The 18,845-nt window shown below is 38.8% G+C and overlaps 1 protein-coding gene and 1 pseudogene across 1 annotated transcript; one reads left to right on the top strand and one right to left on the bottom strand.

Annotated features, from left to right (window-relative positions):
* Nucleotides 1–1,167: 1,167 nt before the first annotated feature.
* IFNG (interferon gamma) lies at nucleotides 1,168–6,348 on the top strand. Its single transcript, XM_045365575.3, has 4 exons — nucleotides 1,168–1,636; nucleotides 2,868–2,936; nucleotides 3,032–3,214; nucleotides 5,635–6,348. Exons 1-4 carry the CDS (start codon nucleotides 1,523–1,525, stop codon nucleotides 5,764–5,766), a joined length of 498 nt encoding a protein of 165 aa, XP_045221510.1. The 5' UTR covers nucleotides 1,168–1,522; the 3' UTR covers nucleotides 5,767–6,348.
* An 11,337-nt stretch (nucleotides 6,349–17,685) lies between these two features.
* LOC102132907 (large ribosomal subunit protein bL21m pseudogene) lies at nucleotides 17,686–18,046 on the bottom strand (annotated as a pseudogene).
* Between the last annotated feature and the right edge of the window lie 799 nt (nucleotides 18,047–18,845).

Genomic DNA, 18,845 nt, shown 5'->3' with positions numbered 1-18,845 from the left:
GTACACAGTGCAGGTAGAAATGCAAAGTGGGTTGGAACCAAAGAGTGGAGGGCTTTTTGTGCCATCCCAAAGTGTTGTACTTCATAAATAAATTACAAAGGAGGAGAAATAATCCTTTTTTTTTTTTGTATCTGAAAGACAAAGAAATAAAAAGTTAAAAAGATTCTCTGTTAATACTGATTTATTTGGAACAATAAATTGTTTAGAGCTATGCTGTCCAATATAGTAGCACCTAGCAATATGTGGCCATTAAACATTTGAAATATGACTAGACCAAATTGAGATGCACTGTAGGTATAAAATATAGACTGTATTTCTTTTTTTTTTTTGAGATGGAGTCTCACTATGTCACCTAGACTGGAGCGTAGTGGCATGATCTCGGCTCACTGCAACCTCCACCTCCTGGGTTCAAACAATTCTCCTGCCTCAGCCTCCCTAGTAGCTGAGATTACAGGCATGCACCACCATGCTCGGCTAATTCTTTGTATTTTTAGTAGAGACGGGGTTTCACCATATTGGCCAGGCTGGTCTTGAACTCCTGACCTTGTGATCCACCCACCTCGACCTCCCAAAGTGCTGGGATTACAGGTGTGAGCCACTGTGCCTGGCCCTCCCCATGGGAATATTCTGTACACTGTATTTCAAGGATTTAATATGACAAAAAGAATGTCAAATACCTTATTAATAATGTAGTATACTGATGCATACCGAAGTAATATTTGGGATATATTGGTTTAAATACAATGTATTTAGAAATTATATTTACCTTTTTAAGAAACTTTTATTAATGAGGCTACTAGATCATTTAAATTTACCTGTGTGGCTTGTATTGTATTTCTACTGGGCAGGGCTGATCTAGAGCACTTTGAAACTTGTGGTAGATATTTTACTAACCAACTCTGATGAAGGACTTCCTCACCAAATTGGTCTTTCAACCACATTCTTTCCTTGCTTTCTGGTCATTTGCAAGAAAAATTTTAAAAGGCTCCCCCTTTGTAAAGGTTTGAGAGGCCCTAGAATTTCCTTTTTCACTTGTTCCCAACCACAAGCAAATGATCAATGTGCTTTGTGAATGAGGAGTCAACATTTTACCAGGGTGAAGGGGGGAGGTGCGAAAAAATTTCCAGTCCTTGAATGGTGTGAAGTAAAAGTGCCTTCAAAGAATCCCACCAGAATGGCACAGGTGGGCATAATGGGTCTGTCTCATCGTCAAAGGACCCAAGGAGTCTAAAGGAAACTCTAACTACAACACCCAAATGCCACAAAACCTTAGTTATTAATACAAACTAGCATCCCTGCCTATCTGTCACCATCTCATCTTAAAAAACTTGTGAAAATACGTAATCCTGAGGAGACTTCAATTAGGTATAAATACCAGCAGCCAAAGGAGGTGCAGCACATTGTTCTGATCATCTGAAGATCAGCTATTAGAAGAGAAAGATCAGTTAAGCCCTTTGGACCCGATCAACTTGATACAAGAACTTCTGATTTCAACTTCTTTGGCTTAACTCTCTCTGAAACGATGAAATACACAAGTTATATCTTGGCTTTTCAGCTCTGCATTGTTTTGGGTTCTCTTGGCTGTTACTGCCAGGACCCATATGTAAAAGAAGCAGAAAACCTTAAGAAATATTTTGTAAGTATGGCTTTTTAATGGTACTTTTTTGTGGTTGAAAATGACTGAATATTGACTTGCTGTAGCATCTCTGATAGACTGTCCTCTCGTACGCAGTCATTTTGAGATCTGGTTTTATTTTGTTAATTATTGACTGGATGAGTTTCTTGACTACATAATCTAGATATTGTTTTAACCTTCTGCTCAGTTTGTATAGAGACTTAAAAGGGATTTATGAATCTTCCCAAAGATGGGCATAATATGGATATGAAGCATAATGATGTTAATAATTTTGTGGTGAGAACTCATTCAGATGTGATAAGTCAAGGAGTATGCATATTGAAAAAAATGATTGGCTATTAGTTTTTGACTTCTCAGACTCTAAGGTCAAGATTAGCATTCAAAAGTTAATAGGAAACGTTTACAAATTAAAGTAAAAAAGGTCCTTAAAGTTTTGGCTTAAAAAAATCACTGATAGGTGATTTTCTCCAAAAAGTTATTTCAACATTCTGCTGCTCTATCTATATTCCTTGTGAATTACTCCTGAACTTAGTTGCTCACTGGGATTTTGTAGGAATTATGATTCTGGCTATGGAATGTTTAAAAATTTTAAGTGAGTTTTTTGAGTTTCTTTTAAAATTTTATTGATGGTTAATGAAAAGTTTTTACATTTTAAATATTTCATTATTTATTTAAAACTTATTATAATTATAGCTGTCATACTAATATTCAGACATTCACAATTAATTTTATTCCTACAACACAAAATCAGACCACACACACACACACACACACACACACACACACGCACACGTTTGGAACTATCTTTTAAAGTTGACATAATACCCTACAGGAAGGCATAGTAGATGTAATAGAAACCTGTGCCATTGGGGGGCAGTATTTTATAGTGGGGTGGCTTTGCTGTTTTTTTGTTCTGTATTTTTTAGCCTAGCTTGAAAATACTTTCTTTAGCCTACTATAGTTTTTGAGACCCTTGGAGTATCATCAGCTTTGTTTAACTCCTTTGTGACATTGCAATTTAATGGTTATGTTGGAAAATAAAAAAGCTAAAAGAGCATAGTAGTCTTTGGCTATATCTCACATAAACATTTTGTGAACACTTAGTGTTAGAACTAAGCAGAAGAACTGAAAAGGAAATCAGTGAATATTGTCACATCTGAGTTTAATGAAACTTGAAATATATTTTTAAGACAATTTATGGGCTAATTGTAAACCCTTTTTTTTTCCCCAGAATGCAGGTGATCCAGATGTAGCAGATAATGGAACTCTTTTCTTAGACATCTTGAGGAATTGGAAAGAGGTAAGCTGAATATTCCCATTTGGCTAATTTTCCTGTTGCTTGCTTTCTGATGGATAAATACACATCATCCTCTGTTTGTGTTCTTTCCTTCCAAGGAGAGTGACAGAAAAATAATGCAGAGCCAAATTGTCTCCTTTTACTTCAAACTTTTTAAAAACTTCAAAGATGACCAGAGGATCCAAAAGAGTGTGGAGACCATCAAGGAAGACATTAATGTCAAGTTTTTCAATAGCAACAAAAAGAAACGGGATGACTTTGAAAAGCTGACCAATTATTCGGTAAGGCTCTTTAAATTCTTTCTTTGGTTTCATTGCGGAAGGTCTTGCAAAGCATTTGTTCTCCAGAAAGTAGACATTAGCTATTTAACAGTTGCTAAAGCTATGAACTCAACCCGTAGCTGAAACTCTTACTAATTCTATATGTGTTTGGATGACTTTGCAAAGCCAGTATGGGAATCACTGAAGTATGTAATGTAGAAAAATGCTGGCATTGTAACTATTGTGTAAAGACAGGTGAATTGACAAATCCAATGAAGAGGAAGTAGGTGAGGAAGTAGTGGGGAGTACTGAGAAGCAATTCTCTCATTGTCCTTTGCTCATATGATGGAAATTCTCTTACTTTGAATGAGAGGCTGTCTGTCTTAATGGAAAGAGCAGTGGGAGGAGCTGAGAAGATGTGTGTTCTCCTCCCATCTCAGCCACCAGGGAACTGTGATGAATCACATGGCTGGCTGGGGCTCAGTGCCCTCATCTTAAAAGGAAACTGTTAGGTTCACTGCATAAGTTTGATGACATTCTTTGCTCCAAAACTCTACAATGCCAAGAATAGAAAATGAGAATGAGATAGAAGAAAGCTACAGCCTTTGAGTAGGTACCAGTGCACCCCACTGCAAGTCTCTAGCCAACCTATCAGATTGTACTGCCTAATTAGAAGCAAGAATGGTTACTGTTTGTTTTTAGGGAAAAATAGGTAGAATTTATAGCTTATGAAAACATTGTTCTATCAAGTCTCTATCAACTTTCAGAATATCTCAGCTGGAGAACTCCTTAGACTCCTAAGTCATACCTCATGAACTTGTATCTTTAAATTATCTTTAAATTATGCCTTCTATAAACAGAAAGATAACATTGAGGCATAAAGACAAAACACGTTTTTCAAAATTTTATCTAGAAGACAAAGACCTCTAGATTCCTTTGGGATTGGCTTTGATATAAATGGGCTCAAATGAGAGCTCAAGCTGGCATTTGTGCTCTTAGGATTTGTGCTCAGCTTTCACTATTGCCGGGCCTGCCTCTCACTCCTCTCATGTGAACCCCCAGAAACTGAAAGGAGAGACATGGCAACAGGTCTCCTTTGGTTAGAAACTAGACACTCAGCACTTGCCACTAACCCAGTGGTGCCCCTGGCTTACTGTTCCGTCCTGGATAAGTCTCTTAGTTTCTTGGTGATGATTTGAACACTGGAAAGTAAAATCTGTCACTTGCAAACACACAGCTTGTAGAAAACTTTTTCTACTCCGCAGGAACTGGGCCTTAAAAAAGTGAAAAAAAAAATCTGTGGGTTTCTTCCTTCTGGAAGCTACAAACCTCCTGTTTCTTGATGGGCAATCTTGAGTGAGCTCTATTAATTATTGTTCTCTTTGGCTCAGTTGCTAAGCTGAGGTATGTTATGCCCTTTCATAATTAGCCCTGTAGCCTGTAATCCCCCAGCCATCCTCAGAAATGTGGCGAGGTAGCCATAGTGTTCCCAAGATTAGAAAAAATATAATGGCAGAGTCAAGAGGAAAGTAAATGGTCCACATTTTAGGAAGAATGAAATCACCTAAATGGCCCTATTAGTTAGAGTGAGGAAATGCAAGTAGTTCAATTTGCTGGCCTAGAAGGTAGGGTACTGAAAAAGTTGTTGCAATTCCTAATTTTAAACTTTATATATCAGTAAGCCATATATAAATATGATTGGTGGTTATTTTAAAACCTATTATGGAAATTGAGAGACTGACCTAATCTGGGAGAAATTAAAAATTACAGTTTTCACTTGTTTTGGATTTGATGTTTTCTAGGGTACCTAACCTAGATCAGTGGTTCTCAAACTTAGGTGGATGTCAGAATCACCTGGGGAGCTTAGTGAATGCACAGGGCACAGTCCTTCCAATTCGTGCCCCTGGATCTCTGAGGTCTTTATTAGGTTTCCAGGTTAATCTGCTATGCACAACAGTGAGAATCATTGACCTATAGTTACTCGTTTGATACATACAGGAGAGACTAAAGTATAAAGTGATATAATTGGTAGATTGATGATAGAGAGGTCATAGAAACAGTCTTCTCTTCCTTTAGATGAGAAAATAGAGGTTCCAAAAGGTTAAGTAGCTGGCTCAAGGTCAGAATTATTGCACGCATGAGATTCAGATCCACCTTTTTACATTGACTCCACACCAGGGGTCTTTTCACTATATGATTTCAAGAATTCTATGGGAGTAGATTTAAAGATATGTGACAGACTCCACCACATCATTGCACAACTAGTAATATAATTGTAATTTTTAGCCTCAACTGCTGAAGAAGTAAATATTGTATATTAAGGTAATATGGTCCATTTTTTTAAAGGAATAGTTTTATTTTCACTGACCATCATGCCATTAACTGAATATCCTGATGGCTTATATGCCTGAAATTAATTTTGCTCTTTTCTTTCCTAATAGGTAACTGACTCGAATGTCCAACGCAAAGCAGTACATGAACTCATCCAAGTGATGGCTGAACTGTCGCCAGCAGCTAAAATAGGAAAGCGAAAAAGGAGTCAGATGTTTCGAGGTCGAAGAGCATCCCAATAATGGTTGTCCTGCCTGCACTATTTGAATTTTAAATCTAAATCTATTTATTAATATTTAACATTATTTATATGGGGAATATATTTTTAGACTCATCAATCAAATAAGTATTTATAATAGCAACTTTTGTGTAATGAAAATGAATATCTATTAATATATGTATTATTTATAATTCCTATATCCTGTGACTGTTTCACTTAATCCTTTGTTTTCTGACTAATTAGGCGAGGCTATGTGATTACAAGGCTTTATCTCAGGGGCCACCTAGGCAGCCAACCTAAGCAAGATCCTGTGGGTTGTGTGTTTATTTCACTTGATGATATAATGAACACTTATAAGTGAAGTGATACTATCCAGTTACTGCCTGTTTGAAAACTTGCCTGCATTCTGAGCCACTGCTTTAATGGTCTGTCAGACAGAACTTGAATGTGTCAGGTGACCCTGATGAAAACATAGCATCTCAAGAGATTTCATGCCTGGTGCTTCCAAATATTGTTGACAACTGTGACTGTACCCAAATGGAAAGTAACTCATTTGTTAAGATTATCAATATCTAATATATATGAATAAAGTGTAAGTTCACAACTATTTATGCTGTGTCAGACTTTTTCTAAGTGAGAACTGGAGTGAAAGAACTACCTATTAATGAATTAGTAGGGAGGGGAGTCATCTTAGCTGTGGAAATTTTAGAGTTGCATTTGGTTCCATTAAATGTGGTGTTTCTTTCCACTAGCATTTTGTTGGCTTTCACTTTTCCAGTTGGCAGCTCTTTGAATTATCTTTCTAAGATACAGATTTAATTATGTCACTATTCAATTTGAACCACTATTCAAGAGGATCTGCTATGGAATGTAGTTTAAACTGCTCAGCTTGGCACACAGAGATTTATTTCTAGCCCCTTCTCCACCTTCCTATTCCCTCCTTCATTTCAGAATCTTCCTCTCCCTCATCCAATGCTGGCAAACACCACTGGGTGTGGAGTAGTGGGTGTAAGCTCTAGGGAGAAGGCTTGAATTGGCATCCAAGTTATTCCATTACAAGTAGTGTGACCTTTAATACTTTATGTATATTGTCTAAGTTTCAGCTTTATTGTCGGAAAAATAATTGTGTGTTCCTCATAATATTGTGGTACAAATTGATACTTTCACTCAAGAAATATTTATTGGAGTACCTACTATGTGCCTGGTGCTGTTGTAGATCCTTGAGATACCTTACTCAAGCAAAACAGCCAAGGATCCCTGCCCCTGGGGAATTTGAAATTAAGCAAGGGACAGATAAACAATGAACAAAATACATAATATGTAAGTCTATTGCATGGCATTCTCTAAGGTGATTGGTGTCATGGAAAAATAGTTAAAGGAGAGCAGGACAGGGAAATTAGAAATCCTATGTGTGGCAGGGTGGGAGGGCTAGAGGTTTAAAAGAGTAATTATATATGGCTTCATTGAGGAGATGCCATTTGAGGAAGCACTTGTAAGAAATAAGAGAGGTAGCTATTTGAATTCCAGGCAAAAGGTATATCCTTGCAAAGGCTCTGAAGAGGAGATTTTCCTGGAATGGTAGAAGAACCAGCAGACCAGTGTGCTGCACCCAGAAGATGGAAGAGAAAACCAGCCACACTTGAGAGGAATTCAGGGGAAGCAATGTCCTTAGGGGAGGGCCAGTTTATCTTTTGAGAAGGAGGAAGTTGAGGATATGAAGGATTTGGTTAGTTCTGGGCTGTAAATTCCAGAAGACCCAGTGAGACAAAATAAGAGAGGCTGTCATAAAAGGGAAAGTGCATAGGGATGTGTTGCGAGTCTGAGACTTCTTATGATCACCGACATAAGATAATGGATATAGTGAGATTAGTTCTATCGACTATGGAACACACAGCGGTGGCAAGATTGTGAATGTCAAGGATAGAGAGGGTTAGGCATCTGGGGCTTCCTTCTCAACAATTTCACATAACCCTCCAACAGCAACAGTAGGATTATGTGAAATAGATCACACAAAGGATCATTTGAGTCTTCGACAACAATCAGGGGTCATTATTTTGATTATTGGGCAATTAAGTGACAGTGGGTGAGATCTGATTCTGAAACTTTTGAATCTTTGATGAAGCAAGACTGAAAGTAAATTGGGTTATTTTTGGCACAACTACAGCTAATATGATCTGCGACTGGTGTCTCCACTCTTGTTCGTATTAAGATTCACTGATGCAGAATTTGATGTATAAACAGATGGAGGGCTACTGTGAAACTGTCTTGCCTGGACTGTATTTCCAGACCATGCTTCTGGGGAAGGGATTGGAAATTCCCACCATCAATCATCTTGAGAAGTGATTAATCATACCATGTGGAATGAAGCCCCAGGAGATGAATTTTAGTCTAGGGCTGGATAAAACATTCCCTCTCACTGAGGTTGGTCTCAGTTTGGCCCAGACTGTGAGACATGAAGAGATACAAACTGTATTAGGTGTTGTGATGATAGCAGGGAATGAGACAGGGAGAAGATCCTTTAAGAGACTTGAGTTGAGACTGGCCTATGCAGTGGTTGTCAATTATTCCCTATCTTGTATGTTTCTTCTCTTATGAACACACCTAGTTTCAGAAGTGTGATGGAGCTTGTAGGAGGGATGGACCATGCTTTAGACTACGAGACCTTAGGGGAAGCTTCCTCTCTCAATGCCAGCAGGGGCAGGTATCTCCCTAATCTTGTAAGCAGTTGGGGCAGCAGCCTGGGCTTGCAGTGTGAGAGCCCTTATCGTATGATGTCCCACCCTTAGTGACTTTCAGAAATTGCTGGCATATCCTTGCTGGTAGGGCAATTTTTGGCAATTAAAATTTGAGCATGAAATGTCAATGGATTTTCTTGTTCTTTCTTATCCTGTTCTCTTCATTCTCCACTTCCTCTCTTCCCATTTGAACAATATTATTCTAAATCAATTAAGCGCATCAGAGTAAGGTAGACATCTGTAATTGCCCACGATGGGCAGCCAAATTCCAGGCACAGTGTGAAGGGAGGAAACCTGGTGTGGAAGGTATCAGAACCTGAGCAGAATGAGGAGAAGGTCCTTGAAGAGGTGAGTGAGCATATTAGTTTCCTATTGCTTTGGTAATAAGTGACAACAAACTTAGTTGCTGAAAAAAACCCCACATGTTTATTATCTTATCATCATGGAGGGCAGAAATCCAAAACTAGGCTCAGTGGGCTAAAATCAAGGCATCGGCAGGGCTTGTTCCTTCTGGAGACTCTAGGAGACAATCTGTTTCCTTGACTTTTTCAACTGCTGGAGGCCACTCTCAATCCTCAGCTAGTGGCCTCTTCCTTTTCAAAAGCCAGCAGAACAGTGTCTTCCAGCCTCTCTCATTCTCTCTGAGTCTGATATTCCCTATTTCCTCTTATAAGGACCCTCGTGATTACATTAAGACCACTTGAATAATTCAGGATATTGTCTCCTTCTTAAGATTTTTAACTTAACCACATCTGAGAATTTGTGTGCATATGTGTGTGTGTGTGTGTGTGTGTGTGTGTGTGTGTGTGTGTGTGTGTGTGTGTGTGTATCATATAAAGCAACAGTCCCAGATTCAGGGGACTAGGATGTGGACATCTTTGGGGGTCCATTATGCAGTCTATCATAGGGCGGCAGCCTGACATGACATGGGTCCTTTGAACCTTAGCCTAGCAAGGAGGTGCCTATGTGAAAGAAAGGCCTGGAGTAGGCTGTCAGAGTCCAGGCAAGGTGAGGAGGACATCTGTGTCCTGGGATGGCCCAGCATGGGTGTTAGAGTGAAGTAAGAATGGCATCTGCATAGGGGAAGACATATTAGTGCAGATGGGAAATTAATTAAGTAATTATATTAAAGATAATGGGAGCCAGTCTACCTCACTATTGAAGGAAGCTACAGTACAGAAAAGGAGAAAATTAGAATAAACCCTATTATATTGAATTAGAATTAGATGTGTCAGTATTACCTTATGCTCTTCAATATATAGAGGTAGATACAGAAATAAATAATAGACAGAAATATTAATTCACCCTAACTCTGTCCATTGAGGGGGCCTGAGAGTAGTTAACATCTCAATAACAGTGAGAACACTGATCACCCATATCTTGACTTCTAAATACCATTCTTTGCTAGAAGGAACCAGAACTCCTTGGAGAACTGGCTGATCCCAGAGCAGGGGTAGTGAAAGTACATGGTGTGCTAGAACAAAAGAAGTATTCAGAGGATGATGGAAACATGTTAAAAGGCACAGAAACCAGCTTGAAGGGACTCCCACTGGTCAAATATGAGAAAATTTGAGCATCAAAATAAATAGTGATAGTGATGTATTATGACCTTTTGAATATAATAGGAAACCAGGAGTATATATTGATATAAATGAACACACCGAAAGTTTATGAGGAATAGTATAGCCACATCATTGCAAAATATCTCCCTATAAAATATTTATTAATTACAAATTGGAAAGGAGTAATTTTATAGTAGAGAAGCTTAGCAGATGCCATCTTAATCAAGGAATAAAAGTGAACATCCTTAGTAATGAGATAAATGAAAAGGGTGTCCTACCTGATAGGATGCAAGGAAACGAACACAGCATACCTTTTGTGATATCTCTGTGAAAGATGCATAACCTATTCTAGAGAATACATACAAATGCAAACTAAGAAGCAATTTACAAAATATCTTGTCTGTAGTCTTCAAAGTATCAAAGTTGTATAAGTAAAGGAAAGACTAAGGACTGAGGAACAGTTTTGTTCTGAAATGAATTATAGAGACATGATAGCTAAATGCAGTGCAAGTTTCTAAACTGAATACTTATGCAGCAGAAATCATTTTTAGAACAACTGGTGAACTTGAATGAGGTCTGAAGATGAGAGAGTAGTGATATATCAATTTAAACTTCCTGATTTTGAGGTTTGTATCATGGTTAAGCAGGACATGTCTTTGTGGGTAGATAATGCACACTAATGTATTCAGAGGTGAAGGGGCATCGGGATAGCCACCTACTCTGAGATGATTCAGGAAATATAAAGCTTTTCCAACTCTTCTGTAAGTTTGCAATTTCTTTCTTTCTTTTAAGACACCCAGGCTAGAGTGTCACCCAGGCTAGAGTGCAGTTGGCACAATCATGGCTCACTGCAACCTCCGCTTCCTGGGCTTCCAAGTCATCCTCCTGCCTCAGCCTCCCAAGTAGCTGGGACCACAGGCATGCACCACCATGCTCAGCTAATTTTTTATTTTTGTACTATTTGTAGAGACGTGGTTTGACTATGTTGCCCAGGCTGGTCTTGAACTTTTGGGCTCAAGTGATTCACCCCCTTAGCCTTCCAAAGTGCTAGGATTTGCAGGGGTACAGCCTACAATATTTTTTCAAAATATAAATATGAAAAAGTCACTGTGAGATTATTTCAGAGTCACAGGCTGGTGAGGTCTAAAATTCTTGATGACTCAGAATTCCCCATATTTAACTTGAAACAAGGTGAAATTTCCAAAAATAATCACACCTATATACTCACCCCATCCCCATGCTCTTCTTGTAATGTGACTTCTTGTAATCCAACTTAAAGTTGAGGGTGTGTTACTCTCCTAAATATTGGGAAAGGGCTTGACTTTGCTTACCAGTGAAGTGAAATGGAAATGCAGTCACATCCTTTGAAGTCTAGGGTACAGTCTCTATCTGGCTTCTTTCCATGTCAAGACTTTTGCCCTCAGAACCCAACATCATGTCGAGATGTTCAGGCTGCATGGGGAAAACCATGTGTGCATATTCTGGCCAAGAGTTCCAGTGAGGCTTCTACTCAACATCAGCACAAATCATCCGATGTGTGCGAGCAAGCCCTTAGATGATTGTAGCTCTAAGCATTTGAATTTTCCAACTGAGGCCTCAGATACCATGCTGCTTGGGATGAAAAAAACCATCGTGGGCTGGGTGCAGTGGCTCATGCCTATAATCCCAGCACTTTGGGAGGCCGAGGCAGGTGAATCACCAGAGGAGAAAAGATCAAGACCATTCTGGCCAACACAGTGAAACCTGGTCTCTATTAAAAATACAAAAATTAGTTGGACATGGTGGCACGTGCCTGTAGTTCCAGCTACTCAGGAGGCTGAGGCAGGAGAATCGCTTGAACCCGTGAGGCGGAGGTTGCGATGAGCTGAGATTGTGCCACTGCACTCCAGCCTGGGTGACAGAGTGAGACTCCATCTCAGAAAAAAAAGGAAAAAAAAAAAAAAAACCATCATGAGAGACTTCCAATTTTAGCTCCAACATATACAGAGCCTGGAAGTTGTTACTCCAGCCTTCGAAACAAGGAAAGCTAGACAAACAAAATCGGTGATTTTTTTTTTTTTAGTTCCATCATAGAACGGAATTTGCAAGACATACTGCCACAATAAAATCTGGAGAGTAGGCAAATCCAGAAATTCACAGCCAAGACCTGCTTACTTGGACCTGAATCCACTGAAGTAATTAACTTGTTAAAACACTTAAATGGTAATTTTGATGAGTTGCTGGAGGCTGAGTGTGGACTAGCATGGGAGTGAGATACACCTGGGGGTTGAACTGTGAAGGACCCTCCATGTTTTCATGAGGGTACCCACGGGAATCCCACCAAGTTCTCATGGTGAAGTTCTGAGAAAGATATCCCTGTGGCTCTGGCATGGGGAGGGGATGAGTAATCCTTGTGAAATATGTCCAGAAACAAAGGTCTGCTCTCCAGGGGGAAAGGCTTTACCAGACTCCTATGAGAGGGCTGTGGGAGAAGGATGTTCCTCTAACTTGAGTCCCTTCTAGTTGTCCTTTTTCACCTAAAGCTATACAAGATGAAACACTTGTGAAGATCACAGTCCTGAAACACAGGCCCACTAAAATGCTGAGATTTAAAGATTATAAAACACGTCCCTTTCCCCATACTTTACTACATACCACAGGGCTCCAGTAATAACAGTGGATCACAGGTGAAAGAGCTGCAAGGCACAGACTCTCTCTAAGGAGGAGTAATTATGGAAGCACAAAGTAAAGATGGGAGACAAAGGCAAGAATGCCAGAGAACTTGAAGCCTCTGGCACACGGAAAGGTGAGAGAAAACAGCCGGAAGTGATAAAGCAAACGTCAAAACCAGACTTGGATATGACATAGAGTTTGAGATTACCAGGTGAGAAATTTAAAATAACTAAAATTAATATGTTAAGGGAAAAAAGTAGACAACATGCAAGAACAGATGGGTAATGTCAGTAGAGAGATGGAAAGTCTAAGAAAAGAATCAAATGGAAATACTATAAATAAAAAACACTGTGACAGAAATGAAGATTGTCTTCGATAGGCTCAACAGTAAACACAACGTATCGGTGAGCTTGAAGAGATTCAGTGAGTTTGAAGAGAATCAGTGAGCTTGAAGATAGGTAAATAGAAACTTCCCAAACTAAAATGCAGAGAGAAAAAATGAAGAACAAGCAAACAAACAGAATAGAACAACACACACAAAAAAGAATATCTAAGAACTGGGGAGGGGGCAATAGGTTTTTAAATTTTTTCTTTTTGGCAATTTCAAAATATGTAGTATAACAACAGATCCTCAAAGAATACTGAGCAGAACAAATTGCCATAAAACTACCCCTAAGAATATGCTATGGTTTGTAAGAAGTTCAGGTGTTGTAAACTAATCCCCAACACAACAGTGTTGAGACATGGGACCTTCAGGAGGTGATTAGGTCGTGAGGGCTGTGCCCTCATGAATGGATTAATGTCATTATTGAGAATGGGTTACTTATCCTGAGTGGGTTTCCTTTTAGAATAAATTCAGCTTCCTTTTCCTCCTGCTCTGAACCTTTCTCTCTCAAGCTCTATTACTCTCTCTCATCCATGTGATGCCTTTTGCCGTGTTGTGAGGCAGCAAGAAGGTCTTCACCAGGTGCATCCCCTTGGCCTTAGATTTCCCAGCCTCCAGAACTGTGAGACAAATTAATGTCTGCTCATTATAGGTTACTCAGTCTCAGGTATTCTGTAATAGCAGCACAAAATGGTCTAAGACAGAATATTATATTCAAATGGCAGAAAAACACAGAGAAAATCTTGAAAGAGTCAAAGGAAAAAAAACCCACTTTACCTGTGGAAGAGCAAAAAATTACAACAAGCTTATTTTCAGAAGATATGTATATTAGTTTCCCATTGCTGTTGTAACAAATTCACAAACTTGGTGGCTTAAACAACACAAATTTGTTATTTTCCAGTTCTGGATGTCATAAGTGCAAAATCAGTCTCAGTGACTAAAATTAAGGTGTAGGGAAACTCTGTGTTCCTTCTGGAGGCTCTAAGAAGAGAATCTGTTTCCTTATCTTTTTTAATTTCTAGAGGCTGCCTGCATTACTTGGCTCACAGTCTGCTTCCTCCTTGTCAGCTGAGTCCTTCTCATGCTGCCATCTCTCTGGTTCTCTCTCTCTGCCTATATTACCCATTTATAAGAACCTTTGCTTTCATATTTTTTTTAATTTATTTATTATTATTATACTTTAAGTTGTAGGGTACATGTGCATAACGTGCAGGTTTGTTACATATGTATACTTGTGCCATGTTGCTGTGCTGCACCCATCAACTCGTCATTTACATCAGGTATAACTCCCAGTGCAATCCCTCCCCCCTCCCCCCTCCCCATGATAGGCCCCGGTGTGTGATGTTCATATTTGTTTACCTAGATAATCTAGGATAATCTCCTCATCCGGAGGTCGGGTGATTACCAAACTTAATTTCATCTTCAACCTCAAGTCTTTTCCATTTAACCTAACATATTCGAAGAAGAAAACAGAAGGTAAACAGATTGGAAAAGAAGAAATTAAACTGTTCACAGTGACATAATTGTCTATGCAGGAAATCTCAAGGAATTGACAAAAAGTTATTGGAACTAATAGGTGAGTGTTGCAAGGTGACAGGATGCAAGGTGAATACACAAAAGTTAATTGCTTTGCAATATACCAGCACTGAACAATTAAAATTTGAAGTTAAAAACATCATTTACAATAGCACTCAAAACATGGAATAGGTATAAATCTAACAAAATATGTACATGACCTCTATGTGGTAAATTACAATGCACTGATGAAAAACATCAAAGAAGATCTAGGTAAATGGAGAAATAGTCCATGTTCATGGATCGGAAGATTCCATATCATTAAGATGTTGTTTCTTATTAGCTTAATCTATAGATTCAACAAAATCCCAGCAAGTATTTTGTAGATACCAACAAATTTTGAAATTTATGTGGAAAGGGAAAAAACAGAATAGCTAACCCTATACTGAAGAAGAACAAATTTGGAGGACTCATGCTATTTAACTTGAAAACCTACTATAAGGCACAGTAATTAGTACAAAATGGTATTGGTGAAAGAATAGACATAAATCAGTAGAACTGAACAGAGAGCCCAGAAATAGACTCACACAAATATAGCCCACTGAGTTTCGACAGAGTAAAGGTAATTCAATAGAGACAGCATAGGTTGTTCAACAAATGTTGCCGGAACAATTGGATGCACATATGCAAAAAAAATCCTAGACAAAACTCATGGCATTAATACTGTACAAATGAAAAACTAGTCAAAAAATTAAGATCAAACACCAAGGACTTATTATTATTTTTGATTCCTTGCATTGCTGTTATTTACTAATTGTATGGAACTCTTTTTGGGATGCTAGAACACTAGAAGACTTATACTTGTGCATTCTTTCATGTTCTTTGGGAGGAAGATTGTGACCGATGCTGACAAGATGAACTGTCTGAATGGAAGCTGACTTGGCAGCCAATTCCAGGAAGGACAATACTGTGATTTTCATTTTTGTTTGAAATGACAATAAGTAATTGTGGGACTTCAAAACTAGAAAAAAAATGGATTATAAACTCATCTGTGAGAAAGGAGAAAAGAAACCTTGTTATATTGGAAATATCAATATGGAATTGACTTAAAAAAAAAGGTAGGTACTTATTGTACTTTCAGTACAAGGGTCACTTATTTGAGATCACTCTGTTCTGTCCTGAACACTAAGGTAAAAACGATTCGTTGTGTACTTTTATGCTTAGATTTGGATTTCTTTGCTAAAGAAACCAAGGTCTCCTTGAAGAGATGTTGATATCACATCTGGGATGGAAAAGTTCAAGTTGAGCTCAGGATATCTTGTGGCCTGTTATTTGTCACCTGATATTTTATTGATATTACCATCTTTCTTGCCACGGTTATGCAAGTAGCTTTATGCTGCCTCATTTATTGAGTAGTTGGTATTATGCTAGGCTCTGCTAGGCCCTTTATTTGTTATTATTATATTGTTAATATCATAGTATGTGGTCTGTGCCAGGCTCAGCACTAGGCCCTGTTGACTTGCCTAAAAAAAAAAAAAAAAAAAAAGCACCTGTTGATCAATCAAAGCTGTGTATTAAGCCTACTGCAGTAAGGGAGAGAAACCTTGACAAAGTCTTTCTAGGTCTCAGAACCTAGCGGTTCAGAGGAGGTCAGAAGGATATTTATAGGGCTTGGGGCTACGGGATCAAGTGGTTTGAGAAGAGTCTTTCAGTAAAGGGAGACTGCGATTGCGGAATCTGTGGTATGTTGACTTAGATCTAGTGGAAATGTAAGGCATTCTTATATGTCAAGAAATTCATGTCGGATAAATAATTTTTTGATAATTGTTTACTCAGGGGAACAATCTGTTGTCCTGAGAAGGAGGTTGTTTGTCCAGTTAAGCAAACTATTTGTTCAGATAAATTGATTTTCCATACTTTTCTGAAGCAAGCAGTGAAATTATTTACTGGTTTATTTAAGTCACCTTGACCAAGGTGGTATTCAACTTCAGTTCTGCTAGTTAAGCCATGTGGACACAGGTGGTCATAGTTCTTACCATGACCCATTTGTCAGTCTCCTTTGTGACCTCTGACTCCTGGGTTGATGTCTGAGGTCTGTTTTTGATACGTTCTTATCAAGACATAGAGCTTAACTCCTCAAAATAACATACTCACACCAAAGCATTAATACTCAGCAATTCAGAATACTTTCTGAAGGTGTCAGAGGGTTTTTCAGGGAAGAACGATTGTCAGTATTCCAGAGATTTTCTTTTTCCAAAGGTCTACCTCAGCTGCGCCATCATGGAGAGGGGAGATTTTTCTCTTTCCTCTACACAGTACCAATTTCTTTTCCTTTCCAGAATTTTCTTCCAGGAACTTCCGATTCTTCACTCTTATTATCCAGAGTAGCTTCCTCTCTTCCTTTGAAGATTTGACTGGAATGGAATTCGTTCCCTGGGGCTCAGTTTCCAGTATAAGTTTATCAAATCATTTCCCACAAAGCCAGGCTTCCCCACACAAAACCCTTGCTACTAGAAAGAATACTTTTTTTTTTTTAGTTTATTAGCTTTCACATTTTTCATGATAATTTTATGTGTTATTATCACATAGTTACACTAAATGGATAATTGATTGAACGAATTAGAGAGGGTTGAGAAATCTTGATTTGTCTGTAATGTAATCAGCATCTGAGTGCTCTGGGAGAAAATACAAGGCCGGAAGTGTCTTATCCTTTTCTGTTTACCTAAAATGAGAATCTGGCTGCTCCATGACAGAGCTTCTTTTGGGCAGATGGTGATGAAAGATCAAAGGTGAAAGTGCCATCACCATCTGAGCTGCATTTTATATGCATTCTATTTAATCTTCACAACAATCTTATCAATGAGGCTTGGAAACTATAAATAACATTCCTAAAGTTTTGCAGCTAAAGAGATCTGAGTCTAACTGAACCCTGAACAAGAGTTGTTAAGTACAGCATATGCTCACTAGTTGCTCATTAGTATAATTTTATAGTAGCCTATTACACATCCTTGGGGGTGGCCATACCCAAGCTTCTTTTTTTCCTTGGAAAGCAATAGTTTATTTTTATACTTCTGCAAATATTAACTCAGTGATTACAACAAACATTGAGCAATCTCCAATGCTGTTTATCTGGAGGACGGTCTGAGGGGTCACAATGAATTATTTCTTCTTGAAGCTTTTCCTTTTCCTAAATCTCATAATGACTCTTGGCCATATTTCTGTCTTCTCAATGACTGTGGCTTCTACTCAAACAAGATCCTTTCTGAGGAGTGGCTTGCCAAGCAGCATGAAGTCGTCTGCCCCAACCAGTAGGACCTTCTCCAGTAGAATTCTCTCTCCACATGCAAGGTCTAGTTCATTTCCAATTAAGATAAGATCTTCAGAGGCCACCTTCAACTGGTGGCTGGCAAAATGCACCATGGGAAAAAGCCTGCCATACTGCCCCGTGGCAATGTAAAGTTACATCAGAGAATCATTGACATCTTGGTTACAGCCACCCCCAAGGATGTGTAATAGGTTAGTGTAAAATTATACTCATGAGTAACTAGTGAGCACGTGCTGTACTTGTCTGGGTTTCAGTTAGACTTAGATCTCTTTAGCTGTGAAACTTTAGGAATGTTATTTATAGTCTCCAAGCCTCATTTATAAGAATGTTGGTAAAGATTAAATAAAATGCATATAAAATGCTTGGAAGAGAGACAATGCTCTGTAAATGCCTATTATTATTATTGTGATTTTTGTTGAATAAATCAATGAATCATTGTCACTAGCTTCGTCATTCTGGCAAGTTCTGTTCAGTTTTTCTGGGTCTGAAAAATTTTCCATTTCTAGAAGCACTGAGAGAGGAAGCAAGTTGCAAAAGAAGTCAGTAAGTCAGAATCCCTTGATTATGTTTAGTTTAACTGTGTTTTCTTTGGCATGGTGCACTGTTACTTAGGCTCCAGTGTAGATTTTGTGAGGCCTTACATCTTAGGAATATCAGGGCGATGATCTGAGGTGCATAGGGCTTGCAAAACTGACCTAGCCTCAGGGATTTGGTCACAAAAGGGCAGAGCACCCTGGCGGTTGGTGAGAGACTGTGGTGTGGCAGTTTTGAGGAGAAAGGGTGGGAGCATCTAGACTGTGATCCAAATCTTGGAGACAGGGGTGGTGTGTGTGATTTTGAGGAATCCATCTATAAAAGACGAGACCACCACTGGTGAGTGGAGTCCCCATGGCGGCATCTAGTCCTTTTGAGCAAGCACTGACACAA

Source organism: Macaca fascicularis, chromosome 11 (genome assembly GCF_037993035.2).
Source record: "Macaca fascicularis isolate 582-1 chromosome 11, T2T-MFA8v1.1".
NCBI classification, from domain to species: domain Eukaryota; kingdom Metazoa; phylum Chordata; class Mammalia; order Primates; family Cercopithecidae; genus Macaca; species Macaca fascicularis.
This window is presented reverse-complemented; position numbering and strand designations above follow the sequence as displayed.